Below are 14714 nucleotides of genomic sequence, written 5' to 3' on the forward strand. Positions count from 1 at the left end.
TAAATTGTTACATGAACTTCTTTGCTGATGATGCCAAATTACTCGAGAGTAAAAACAGAAGAAGATTGTAGATCACTACAAGAAGACCTAGACAAAATATGGGAATGGAGTCAGAAATATGAGATGAACTTCAACATAAAGAAATGTAGCATAATAGAATTTGGAAAAAGCAGAAATATAGTATCGGGTCAATATAGAATTGGAAACAAAGAAGTCAAAAAAGTCAATTCAGAAAGGGACCTGGGAGTAATCATCTCAAGCGACTTGACACCTGATAAACATGTTAATAGATTATTTGGAGAGACTTTTAACTTACTAAGATCAATGAAAGTGGCTTTTGAATACATAGATGAGGAGATGGCTAAAAAATAGGGGTTACACTGATAAGATCTTAACTAGAATATGCCACAACATTGTGGGCACCTAGCACAAAGAAGAACATAAGAAAATTAGAAAGAATCCAAAGAGCTGCAACAAAAATGGCACCTACACTGTCAAATCTGACATACAAACAAAGATTGGAGAGATTATATCTGTCAACGTTGGAACAGAGAAGAGAGAGGGGTGATTTGTTTACCATTTTCAGAATTAAGAAAGGGATGGAAATTCTCGATAGAGATGACTTATTAAAGTGGGACAGAAGAGAAACAAGAGGACACAAAAGGAAACTAAAGGACACTTATAGAAGAGACTTGAAAAAGAATAGCTTTCCACATAGAGTGATTGATGTCTGGAACAGACTGAAAGGAGAAATAGTAAATCCCAAAATTATACACGATTTTAAGAACAAACTGGATGTGGAAAGATACGAAAATGGGTCACTATGAGCATAGCTCTCATCCCGTGAAATACAACTAGGTAAATACTCACTACCCTTCCTTTTATTTCCTCTCATTCTTCTTGTTCCACACACTGCACATCTTGTGACTCCCTCCATGAACCATCCTCATTCCTCCTTCACACCCTCCCACTCCTCTTGCAGCTTCTTGTACTCCTTTTCTTTCTCATTTAAGCAGTTTACTTTAACCAGTTCCCTACTTTCTATCCTTTTCATCTTTCTCCATCTATCCTCCACTTTTAACTTAACTTCCACCAAAAAATTATTTGATATTCCCTCCTCTCTCTCCCTTTAGAACATGTATGTCCAAAACTCTTCCTACTCTTCTGGTTATCACTATGTAGTCTATTAAAGTCCTATATACCACCCCCTCCCATGTGTACCTATGCTTGACTTTCTTCCTAAACACTGTGTTTGCTATTATCAACTCTCTAGACACATCTCCACCATCAACTTTCCACTACGATTTTTTCCTGGAACTCCACACTTCCCAACCACTCCATCTATTGGTTCATTTCCTACCCTAGCATTAAGATCTCCCAATACCACTACATTGATATTTCTCTCTAAACCCTCTATGCATTCATTTATATCCAAAAAACCTCCCTTTCCTCTACACTCTTCTCACTACCAGGCCCATATGCATTTACAAATACCCACATTTCCCTTATCAGTTTCACCTTCATCCACATTAACCTTAAAGAAACCTCTTTCCACTCCATACATTAACCTATCCCTTCACTTACTAGTATAGCCTCCCCTTGTCTCCCTCATCCTCTCTTCACTCCTGAGATCCTCCCAACTACACTCCCAAACTCAAACTCGGCCTTCCCTTTCAACTTAGTTTCACTCAATGCCAACACATCCATCTTTCTTCTCACAAACATACTGCCTATCTCTTCCCTTTTACCCTCATCTGTACCACATCCATGCACATTAAAAGACCAAAACCTTAAGGTTCTGGTTGAAAAACTCTTCCTAGACCCTATTATGCATTTTTTTTTTTTTTTTTTTTTATATATGTCCCCTTTTGTGGTTACAGAGAGTAGAATGCCTACTCCTATCCCTGTCCCATTTTTGTTGCCTTTTACGACTTAAGTGGGAAGATTTGTTGGCAGTATTCTTTTCCCCTTCCACAGGATTCATTGAAAAAAGGAAATGAACATTCAGAGAAGTGCTACAGGACAGTATTAAGAGTGGAGGGACAGCATAACAGAGGGACAGTCACAGTATAATAAAGTAGCATCATTCCTTTATGAATAGCGATTTCTTCCATCATAGACAAAATAATATGTGGCTCTTTCAAGTTTTGTTATACATTTTTTGTACTTGGTGACCACATTGTTGCTGCATATTCCAATCTTGGTCTTATCCAAGTGATTAGTATTTTCTTCACCATTTCTTCATCCAGGTATATAAATGCCACTTTGATTGTTCTTATGAAATCATAAGTTTCTCCAAAAATCTTGTTTATATGTTTCTCAGGTGACATATTATTCATAATAATGACTCCCAGGTCCTTCTCATTTTCTACATTTTTTTAATCCCTTCTCCCAATTTATATGATCCTGCTATTCTTTTTTTTACTTCTTCCAAATTCCATTATACTACACTTAGTATTGAACTCCTCCCACTTCCTACTCCATTCCCATACTTTATTGAGATCACTCTGTAGTGACTCACAATCTTCTTCAGTGTTCACTTTTTTCAACAGTTTTGCATCATCTGCAAAGAAACTCATATAACTTTCAATTCCTTCATCCATATCATTAATATATATATAGCAAACATTATTGGGGCCAGCACTGTTCCTTGTGGAACACCACTTATCACTTCATCCCAATTAGAGTGTTTGTTTCTTATTACCACTCACATTTTTCTTTCTTGCAAAAAGTCTTCCATCCATTTAAGCAGTTTGCCCTGTATTCCTCCTTCAGTTTCTAATTTCTTAAGCAAATTCTAATGTGGTACTTTGTCAGAAGCTTTTCTTAGGTCAAGAAATGCACAATCAGCCCATCCATCTCTCTCTTGTATTATATCTATTAGCCTTGAATAGAAGCATATTAAATTGGTGACGCATGATCGTTCTTGTCCAACTCCAAATTGTCTTGGATTTAGCACTTTTTAATGCCCTACCCATCTACTTTTGATAATTCTTTGACAAATTTTTGCTATCATGCTTGTTAGAGAAACCGGTCTATAGTTTGTAGGGTCTTCTTTGTTTCCCCCTTTATATATAGGTACCATATTTACTCTTTTCCAATGTTTTGGAACTTTTTCTTTCAATAAACTGTTTATAAGGCTATGTATTTTGTCAGTTAGTTCATTCCTGCATTCTCTCAAAATCCAGTTTGCTATTTCATCTGGTCCATGCAATTTTCTGACATCAAGATTACTCAAGTGTTTCATCATGTCCTACACTGTTGGGTGGTAGTGGACCTTTTAATTTTGTCTCTACAGTTCCCATTATGTCCAGTTCTTTTTCCTTCAGATAGTCGTTCAGTTCATTCAATCCTGTTATTAATCCATCTATATTTGTGTAAGACACTCTTAATTTTCTGTTACTTCCATTGTATTTTCTGTTTCCCTTTTGTTTTTCTCTCTTATGACCCATTTCCTCACTTTCATATTCACTACTCTCCAAAAGAATTCCTCTTTTTCTGACTCTGATCTCATCTCATTTTTTTTCTTTGGCTTCTTGTCTTTTTGTCTTCTCATCCTCTCTTTTCTCTTTATTCATTTCTCTTTTTATCCATACTTTTTTATGTTGTTTACTGTGTGCTAGTTTCCCTGTTTTTTGTTAAGATATTCTCTGCTGTCATTTGTGACCTGAATTTAACCTTAATTGGTCTGGTCTTATCCGTACTGAATTTCCCAAGCCTATACATCTCTTCAATTTGTTTCCCGATTTCAGATTCATCTTCCTGAACTAATTCTAATAAACTGTTTACTTTTTCTTTTTCCTCTTTGATTCTTGTGGTTCTATTTAGATTATACTTCTCTTCCATTCCTAATATAATTATACATTTCCTTTTATCTGCTAAGTCTCTTACTATATTCTCCTTCTGTCTCATCACTTTAATAACTGTCTTCAGTTTGTTCTTTCATCTGCTGTTTTACTATATCATTAAATGCAATTTTGTTGTTTTCTTGGATTATTTCCCCAACCCTGTGCTTCTTTTGCTATGGCCTCTTTATTGTCTTTATTATTCCTCTTTAATTCCTCATCCTCATATTTTACATCTTTTAACTATCTTTTTAATACTTCTATTTCTTTAGTTAGTTTTTGGTTCACCTTCTCTAATTCTTCCAATTTTTCAACTCTCTGCGTGATCTGCGTGAGTTCACTGCACCTATCCTCCTAACGTTTGACAATTTTCTCAATTTTTTCTTCTAGGCTTGCTTATCGGGGAGGGTTGGCTTCCCCCCCTCCCCTCATTAAATCCTTGGAAATTGTTATCTTCACCTTCCATTGTGCTGCTCTTATCTATAGTTCTAATCTTTACATTTTTGTTAATCCCTTCGTCACTAAATTCTTGTGGCCCACGTTTTTTTACATGACGTCTACCTGCCTGGACCAAGTCCTCCCTGTCCTCATTTCCTTCCATTTCCCTCAGTAATCCCTCTCCTTTTTCATCACCTTCCCACTACACCACGAGCTTTCCCCTTCCCTATAAATACAACACTGGTACTTTCTTGTCATTGTGATCCTCAAAATTCTTGGATAACTCCGGAGTCCGAACTTTGCTGCCACTTTGACCGACATGTGTTTGTGTGTGTGTGTATACCTATATGCATACACACATTCATTGTCAGAGAGGAAGGAAGTCTAGCAAATGAGCTCTAACTTAGCACTTTGTCACATGGATCAAGGAAACAGCTTGTTTTCAGAATGAGAGGACTATGTAATGGAGTGACCGGAAAGGTGTAAAATCCAGTTTGGAAAAATATAGTATAGCACAAAATGGAGGAAAGAAAAAAATAAGACAAAAGAATTAATGAACCAACGAAGAGAGGATTGGATATGAGTAGAGTGGAATCGCCACTGGGTGTGATACCAAAGAGAATGTGTCTAAGCAACACTCCAAAGACTACTCAAAGGTGGGAAAACAATGTTTTTTCGGGTTTTCAAAGGGAAAGGGGAGCAATAGGAAAAGTTATGGATACAGAAAGAGAAACTAGGTTTAGCAGTGTACTAAGGAATCAAGACATCAATGACTTGATGGAGGAATTAATAGATCTAATAATAGATTATAGAGCCTTGCACAAAGAAATGTCAAATTTATGTAAAACTAACGAGGAAATAATGAGAGAGTTGAATGACCTAAAAAGTTAACTTAATATGATTAAGAGAGAGAATGAAAGAAAGAAAAAATGAGGATAGAAACAAAAACGAAGAAATGAAGAAAGAGGTCAAAGAGCAAATACAGTGACCGAAAAAGTGGGAGAATCAATTAGAAATGGATCTCCCTGAAATAAAAAATCAATGGAAACAGGAACATGAAAATCAAAAAATCACTTTTAAAGAAATAGTACAACAGCAGATAGAGGAAAATGCAAAAGAAACAGTAATTAAAGTAATCAAAGAAAAGGGAAACTGGATGAGAGAGACAGTGAATAAAAAGAAATGCATTGTGGTTTGTGGTATCAAAGAAAAACATAGTGCATACAAATACCAAAGAAAAAAGAGAAAGAAAATGCAAAGGAAATACTGAAAGTGGTTCAGGCCGAAGGTCAAGAAATCGACAAGGTCCATAGAATGGGCACATACTCTAGAGGAAAACACTATAGGCCATTGACAATCAAACTAAGGACACAAATGGTAGCGGAAGAGATACTATCGAAAGAGGCAAAGCTAGCTAACAGTGAAAATTACAAAAATGCATAGATAAAAAAGGAAATGAGGGATGAGGAAATAGAGAAAGATAAGGCACTAAGAAATGAAGCTAAGGGAAAAAATTAGGGAAGAACAGAGGCTGAAAAAAAAAAAAAAAAAAATTTAAGAGTACTGGATCTGAGGCTGAGAAAATGGTACATCAGAAAAAAGGAAACGTAAACCAAAAAAGAGAAGAAAAGAAAAAAATAGAAATGGCATACAGAAACATGGACTGTATGATTTCTGGAATAAATGAACTAAATGACTATTTGTTACCAGACATAATGGGTATAGTGGAGACAAAAATGAAAGGTCCTATATCATCAAGTATGGTGGGACAAGGTCTATACAAACATTGGGTGAAAAATAGAATGGATAAACAGGGGGGAGGAGTCATACTATTGACTAGAAAGGGCTTAAATATGACAAAGATAACAGAAGGAAAAGAAAATGATTATGCTTAAAGTTGTAAATAGTAATATGAAAAGTAGAAAATTTATAGTAGTATACATGCCCCCCAAAACACAGGCTTAGTCTGGTAGTGATCATTCAAAATTAGAAGACACAATGTATTATTTGAGTTACTGATAGATGGAGGAAACATAGTAATTATGGGTGACTTTAATGCAAAGGAAATAAATTGGGATGAAATGACAGTAAAAGATAGATAGGAACTCTGGGGCAACACTCTACTGGATATGACCATTGATTATACATTGACTCAATGGGTCAAGGAAAATACCAGATATAGAAACAATGAAGAACCATTGAGACTAGACTTAATATTCACATCTGAGCCTGAAATCATGGACAAAATGAATTACAAGACACCAATTGGGAAGAGTGACCACATACAAATAGAGTTCAAACTAAAAGAACAAAGTGATGTGAGAAGAAATGTGAAACATAAAGAAGAAGGATTAATGTACAACAAAAGAGAGTTTGTAAAACTTAGAAAAAATTTCCAAAGTTACACTGATAAGACCAAAATTGGAGTATACTGCAACACTATGGAAACCTAGTTAAAAAAAAATAAACTAGAAAGAATTCAAAAAGCAACGACAAAGGTGGCACTAACACTCTCCAATTTGACATACGAACAATGATTGGATAAACTAAATTTACCAACCCTGGAACAAAGAAGAGAAAGAGGTGATTTGCTAACCATTTACAGAATTATGAAAGGGATGGAAGTTCTTGATAGAGATGACTTACTAAAGTGGGACAAAAAAAACAAAAAACAAGAGGACACGAGAAGAAACTTAAGAAGGACAGTTACAGAAGAGATATGAAAAAAAAAAGATTAGCTTCCCACACAGAGTGATAGATATCTGGAACAAACTGAATGAGGAAACAGTGAGTGCTAAAACTATACTTCATTTTAAGAACAAACTGGATGTGGAAAGATACAAAAGCGGGTCTCTATGAGCATAGCTCTCTTCCCATAAAAGACATACATACATATACCAAGGCTTTTTCCCCCTTACTAGGGAGGTAGCCAAAAAGGAAAAGGCATAAAATCATTCCGACCCATTCCATCCCTGAAAACACTCCACACCCCTCCACCCTCCCTCCCATCTTAGCACCTCCTAGATGACGGGTCATCCCTGCACCCTGTCCACTGCCCTGGGTCAGAAGCAGTGTCGCAAGACGCAGCACATCTACAGCAAAGCCATTTCATCAAATCGGCGACCCCCCCTCTCCGTCCCCCCATATAAAGGAGAGGACGGGGAGAAATCCCTTCGGGCTGCGTCAAAATTTTGCTCACACACACTACCTCATCCCCCATTCCATTCCACCTCATGCATCACAACATCATCCATATACAACCATTCTCCATTCACCCGTCTTCTGTCCTCTCCCATCCTTCCTCAACAGACATTCCCCTCTTCCCCAAAGCCCCCTTCACCCCATCCATCCATCTCATCCTAGGTAAATACAACTAGGTAAGTACATATGTATGTATGTATATATATGAATTTATATATACTATACACATGCACCAAAAAGTCTCTTTCCCCTGATAGAGGAAGTAGCTAGGCAAGGCATGCACCCACCCTCCACCCATCCACACCCATTTGTTTCCCTCTCAGCTCAGTGTGGATGAAGGTCCATTCCTAACCACTACCCACTGCCTGGGTTGGAAGCAACACATCCCCATCATGGCCTAACAACTGAAGCTGCTTTACTTCCTTCTACTTCATTTACATGGCAACCTTCCCTCCTTACCCCCTCATGAGTAAATAGAGAAGACAAGGTGAAATACCATCAAGTCATTCTCTACTCACACCCATCCCCTCATTTCTTCCCCTCCTCAACAGACATTCCCCTCCTCAACAGACATTCCCCTTTTATCCAAGCCACCCTTCACTTCATCCTTCCATCCTATTTTTGGTCCACCTCCAAGTTCACTCCATCTACCTCTGCCATCTTGAATCTTTTTGCTCATCTCCACTCACTCCACATGCCCAAACCATCCCAGCATTTTCTGGTCAGCCCTATCTGTCAGCTTACCCCTCCACCTCTTTGTTTACAAAAAGTACTTTTATCGTTGCTAGAAATCATCACACATAACATAAACCTTCAAAGTACTTTTAAGACAAAACCTTTTAAAGTCAACCTCTTCAGTATGGGCCAAAATCTTGCGGGCAGCATTAGCTGCCAGACGTACGATGTGTCGTAATAATACTCGCATCATAAAATATAGTCACCGCTTATATCGATCGTTCTCTCTTTCACCGGTGAATTTTGATAACCATAGAAAATGTGATGAAGACAGTTTAGAGAGTATGTCATTACGCAGGGGCAACTAAAATAAATATAATCAAGACGCTGATATGGCAGCCTCGCGTATCCACGTGCTCCTCATGCCGCCTACGTATGCGGCACCATATGGAAGGGGTTAAAGTTGCCAGGTTTCAGTTCTGATATCAATCTCAAAGACTCTCCGTAGAATGTCAGCCAAGGCAAGCCTCAACCCCACACCATGGTGCCCAGCCACAAGAGTAACCTTGTAGCAAGGTCATGCCTTAAAGAATCCGTTTTCTGTAATGTACACACACCATTAATTTCCTGTATAAATTAATTGTCACCCTTTGAAATTAGTAGTTATGTAAATATATCTTGAGTAACAGTTTTGTTTCTCATATCAATATGTATTTACCTAGTTGTATGTTACGGGACTGGAGCTATGCACATGTTGACCCGTTTTTGTATCTCTCTACATCTAGTTTGCTTTTGAATTCGTGTATATTTCTGGCATTAACTGTTTCACTGTTCAATTTGTTCCAGATATCAATAACCCTCTGTGGGAAACTGTTCTTTTTCAGGTCTCTTCTGTAACTGTCTTTCTTTAGTTTCTTTGCGTGTCCTCTTGTTTCTCTTTTGTCCCATTTTAATATTTCATCTCTATCAAGAACTTCCATTCCTTTCATAATTCTAAAGATGGTCAACAAATCGCCTCTCTCCCTTTTCTGCTCTAGTGTTATCAGTTGTAATTTCTCCAATCTTTGTTCATATGTCAAATTTGATAGTGTAGGTGCCATCTTTGTAGCCACTCTCTGGATTCTTTCTAATTTCTTTGTGTTTTTCTTTGTGCTTGGTGCCCATGATGATATAGCATATTCTAGTTTTGGTCTTATCAATCCAACAATTAATTTCTTAACCACCTCTTCATCCATGTAGTCGAAGGCCACTTTCATAGATCTTAACAGATTGTAAGTCTCTCTAAATATCTTGTTTACATGTTTGTCAGGTGTCAATTCACCTGAGATGATTACTCCTAGGTCCCTCTCTTGAGTTAACTTTTTTGACTTCTTTATCTCCAATCATATAGTTTCCTAAGACTCTATTTTTGCCTTTTCCGAACTCCATTATGCTACATTTCTTGATGTTGAAATTAATTTTGTATTTCTGATTCCATTCCCATATTCTGTGTGAGTCATCTTGTAACAATCTGCAATCTTCTTCTTTCACTCTCTTGAGCAATTTAGCATCATCGGCAAAGAAGTTCATGTAACAATTCACTCATTCGTCCATATCATTTATGAATATGGCAAACATTAAGGGAACCAAAACAGAGCCTTGGGGGACGCCACTTTTTACATCTTCCCATTTCGAGTTTTTATCCCTAAGAGCCACTCTCATCTTCCTTCCATTTAAAAAGTCCTTCAAGCCTTTTGCAAATCCAGGAAGGCGCGGTCTGCCCAACCATCTCTTGTATTATTTCAATCAGTCTCGAGCATATTAGGTTTGTGGTGCACGATCTTCCACTTCTAAAACCAAATTGTTTGGGATTTATTATATTGTTCTCCTCCAAATGTTTGATCCATCTGCTTCTAATGATCTTTTCGCATATTTTAGCTACTGTATTTGTGAGGGACACCGGTCTAAAGTTTGTAGGATCTTCTCTGTTTCCTCCTTTGTGTATTGGCACTATGTTTGCATTTTTCCAATCTTGTGGTACTTTTCCCTCTTTTAATGAGAAATCTATTATCTTGTGTATTTTATCTGTCAGTTCATCGATGCACTCTTTTAAAATCCAATTTGCAATTTCATCCAGTCCGTGCGACTTTCTGACATCTCTTATCTCCTACTAAATGTGGGTAAAAGTAAGGTGATGAGATGTACAAGGGGTGAAAGGGGCAGTAGACTGGAAGTGAACATTAAGGGAGAGCGACTGGAGGAAGTGGATAGTTTTAGATACTTGGGTGCAAGTGTAGCAGGAAAAGGTGGAGTGAAGGTGGAGGTAGAATGTAGATTGAGAGAAGCGAGTAAATGCCTTGGTGGATTGAAGAGTGTAATGAGGAATAGACATTTGGGAATGGATGCGAAGAGGAGACTGTATGAAGGAGTGATTGTGCCAACAGCACTGTATGGGGCAGAAACGTGGAACATAAGAGAAGAAGAGAGAAGGAGTTTGAATGTGTTTGAGATGAGGTGTCTGAGAAGTATGGTGGGGGTTACTAGGCTGGATAGAGTGAGAAATGAGGAGGTGAGGAGAAGAACGGGGGTGAAAAAGGAGCTGGGAGATAGGGTTGATGAAAGAATATTAGGATGGTTTGGACACATGGAAAGAATGAGTGAAGAAAGACTAGTAAAAGAGGTATGGAAGGCAGATGTGGAGGGAGTGAACATGAGGGGACGTCCTAGGATGAGATGGATGGATGGGGTGAAGGGGGCTTTGGGGAAGAGGGGAATGTCTGTTGAGGAAGGAAGGGAGAGAACGGAAGACAGAGGTGAGTGGAGAATGGTTGTATATGGATGATGTTGTGATTGCATGAGGAGGAATGGGCGGGGTAGTATGTGTGAGTAAATTTTGACGCAGCCCGAAGGGTTTTCTCCCCGTCCTCTCCTTATATGCAAGGGGGGACGGAGAGGGGGGGTCGCCGATTAAATGAAGCGGCCTTGCTGTGAATGTGCTGTGTCTTGCGACACTGCTTCTGACCCAGGGCGGTGGGCAAGGTGCAGGGATGACCCGTCATCCAGGAGGTGCTCAGATGAGAGGGAGGGTGGGAGGGGTGTGGAGTGTATTTAGGGATGAAATGGATGGGAGTGTTTTTATGCCTTTCCCTTTTTGGCTACCTCCCTTGAAAGGTGGAAAAAGCCTTGGTATATGTATGTATGTATGTATCTCCTTCTATGTTATTATTTCCTTCATTATGAGTGAACTTTCTAACTGATCATTCTCCCAGGGTTAAGAGTTCTTGATTGTAAATACAGATTTGAAATGTCTGATCATAACATCTGCCATCTCTGTATCATCTCTGCATTCATTGTCTCCTTCATGTAGTTTTACTATGTCATGCTTGTCCTTTGTTTTATCATTTACATTTCTGTAAAAAAGTTTCAGTTGATCCTTACATTTGTCTATAATATCCCTTTCATATTCCTTCCTGCGTATGTTTATGTATTTGTTTCCAAGTACTTTATATGTTTGCCATTTGGATGTTTTTCTATTTTTCTTCTATTTTTCCAGGCTTTATCTCTTATAGCTTTAGCCTCACTACATCTTTTGTTGAACCAACATTTTATATATTTCTCATTATGCTTCTTTATTGGTACATATTTGTTTACTCCCTCATTGTACTTCTCTTTAAACATGTTCCACTTGTCTTCCGTCTTTGTATCGTCATTAGTGAACCCATCCCAATTTACGTCTAGGAAAAATTTCCTTAGTTTTTCAAAGTCTGTTTTGTTGTACATAGATCTTCCTTCTCTATGTTTATCATTTCTGTCTATATTATAATGGTCTTTTAATTGAAAGTCTATTAGTATGTGGTCACTTTTTCCAATAGGTGTTTTGTACTCCATTTTGTTTATAATTTCCGGTTCAGATGTTAATATTAGGTCTAGTTTTGATGGTTCTTCATTATTTCTGTTTCTATTGTTTTCCTTAACCCATTGTGTTAGTGTGTAGTCGATAGTCATATCCAGTATGGTGTTGCTCCAAAGTTCCTCTCCTCCTTTGACTGTCATTTCTTCCCAAATTATTTCTTTTGCGTTAAAATTGCCCATGATTACTGAGTTTCCACCTTCTTATAGCAACTCATTAAGCACCTCCATTGTTTCTTCCAATAAGTTGGAATGATCACCATCTGACCATGCATGGGTCTTTGATGGTACTTACACTACATGTATTTATGTATGAGTATTTGCACTAATATTCTATATAGTAACAATTGTAGTTTGTAAACTGATTTGTGCATAGTACTCCTAAATGTGACATATGCCCTTCTTATGTATAGCCATCAAGACAGCGGCTTGAGTAGCCTACAGTTGCATTGTATTTCAAATAAACAAGTCCAAAGAGAATTGGAGTTAGTTTCATATCCCTCTCTTATGGACAATTTCTTCACCATTGTGGTGGTAACATACCACTACAACCTGCTCAGTAAACAGCTTAAGCTCACAGGCCCAGGCAGGGCTCAATCTGCTTACCTTGTGAATATGAGGCCAGCACTACCACTATACTAGCCAGGAGGCTAGTTTTATGAATACATTTTATTGTACTAATAGTATTTAGGAGTGAAATTTTGACCATGAAAGTGATTTTAACTGCTAAAACTATTCATGGATATAGTACAAAGTACCTTCCCCATTGAGCCACACCCCAGATGAGTGAAGTGTGTGGTTTGTATCTGAACAGATTGGTGGTGATGGGTAACTCCCATTGCTTATTGTGCATTCTTGGGGTCACTCTTTTCCTGTCTCTGCTGCAGATTTACTTGGGCAGGTGCATGTCAACAAATAATTTGTTTGTGGCCATAACTGACAGTGAATTCTTGAATGCCATGTTATTAACTGGCTGTCCTACATATATATGTAACTTGATGTGTAATAGCATATACCACTATATTGGTATGTAATTTGAACAACTAGTGTTGAATATTTGACTAATTAATAGAGGCTTTCTTTGTCTTTGCAGTTCCGTAATGGTAATCCAGATAAAAGCACCTACGTACCTTCAAGAGGAATTTGTAATCCTGAGGTAAGTGACCCAATTTGTTCTATTCTGTGTACCAAGGGCTTTCTCCTCTTTACAAGAGAGGCAGTCAAGTCAAGGCATGTTTCACTCCATCTTTACCATGCATAAAAAATCTGAGGACATTTTTATCCTGACTGTTTACACTAATTTGTAAAAATGCTTTAACTCTATCAGTGCTAACTACATATGGCCAACACCTAAACCAGACCAATATCTCAGCCAAATTTGGATTAAGAGATTGCCCTGTAACCATACAATCATTTAGAGATTCCATTGGGTCCCTTAGCAGATGCGTCAAACACTGGACATACCTTAGTAGTACAACTACTCAATTTTACAACAGGTCTGTGGGGCAAATTGTAAATGGGTTTAGGTTGCAACATCTCTGAGGGAACCTCCTCAGTAATTCCCATAGACTAATACTCATCAAAAACCTTATTATATTCAGCCTTAAATTCTTCATCTTTATCTAATCTAATTAGAAGCCTATTTAATCTCTTAAGGGTTTGATTTTTATTACTCGTTAATGTATTTTCAACATCGATATTCTTCCAAGACAGTTGAACTTCATACCTGCCATTCACAAATTCTATTATATCCCTGAACTCCCTAACTACATTATCTTTGGTATATACATACATACATATACCAACACCTTTTTTCTCCCTCACATGGGAGGTAGCCAAAAAGAAAAGGCATAGAAAACCACTCCCACCCATTTCATTCCATACATACTCCACTCCCCTCCACCCTCTTCCCTCCCTCTCATCTTGGCACCTCCTGGATGACAGGTCATCCCTGTGTCCTGTCCACTGCCCTGAGCCAGAAGCAGTGTCGCAAGACACAGCACATCCACAGCAAGGCCGCTTCATTAATTCAGCGACTCCCCCTCTCTGTCCCCTCATGCAGAAAAGGAGAAGACGGGGAGAAATCCCTTCAGGCTGCGTCAATTTATTTCTCATACATACTCCCTCTCCCCCCATCCCCCACCCCCTCATGCATCACAGCATCATCCATACACAACTATTCTCCATACACCTCTATCTTCTGTCCTATCCCGTCCTTCCTCAACAGACATTCCTCTCTTGTAATGCCCTTTTTACCCCATCCATCCATCTCATCCTAGGACGCCCCCTCATGTTCACTCCTTCCACCTCTGCCTTCCACACCTCTTTTACTAATCTTTCTTTACTCATTCTTTCCATGTGTCCAAACCATCCTAATACTCTTTCATCAACCCTAACTCCCAACCCCTGTTCTCCTCTTCACCTCCTCATTTCTCATTCTATCTAGCTTAGTAACCCCTGTCATAGTTCTCTGACACCTCATCTCAAATACATTCAAACTCCTCTCTTCATCTCTTATGTTTCATGTTTCTGCCCAGTACAGTGCAGTCAGCACAATCACTCCTTCATATAACCTCCTCTTAGTATCCATTCCCAAATGTCTATTTCTCATTACACTTTTCAATCCACCAAGGCATTTACTCGCTTCCCTCAATTTACATTCTACCT

At 38.3% G+C, this 14714-nt stretch overlaps 1 protein-coding gene across 1 annotated transcript in view; it reads left to right on the plus strand.

Moving 5' to 3' along the window:
• The window catches only part of LOC143022906 (cubilin-like), a gene marked incomplete at its 5' end in the record, with an annotated part of 158450 nt that overhangs the window by 27445 nt on the left and 116291 nt on the right, over positions 1–14714 (plus strand). The window contains one exon of the mRNA XM_076181305.1: positions 13141–13203. Coding sequence (XP_076037420.1) covers positions 13141–13203 — 63 coding nt within the window. The remainder of the gene's footprint in view (positions 1–13140; positions 13204–14714) is intronic.

Source organism: Oratosquilla oratoria, unplaced genomic scaffold (assembly GCF_046742065.1).
Source record: "Oratosquilla oratoria isolate Oo_2021 unplaced genomic scaffold, ASM4674206v1 SCAFFOLD222, whole genome shotgun sequence".
Lineage (NCBI taxonomy): Eukaryota > Metazoa > Arthropoda > Malacostraca > Stomatopoda > Squillidae > Oratosquilla > Oratosquilla oratoria.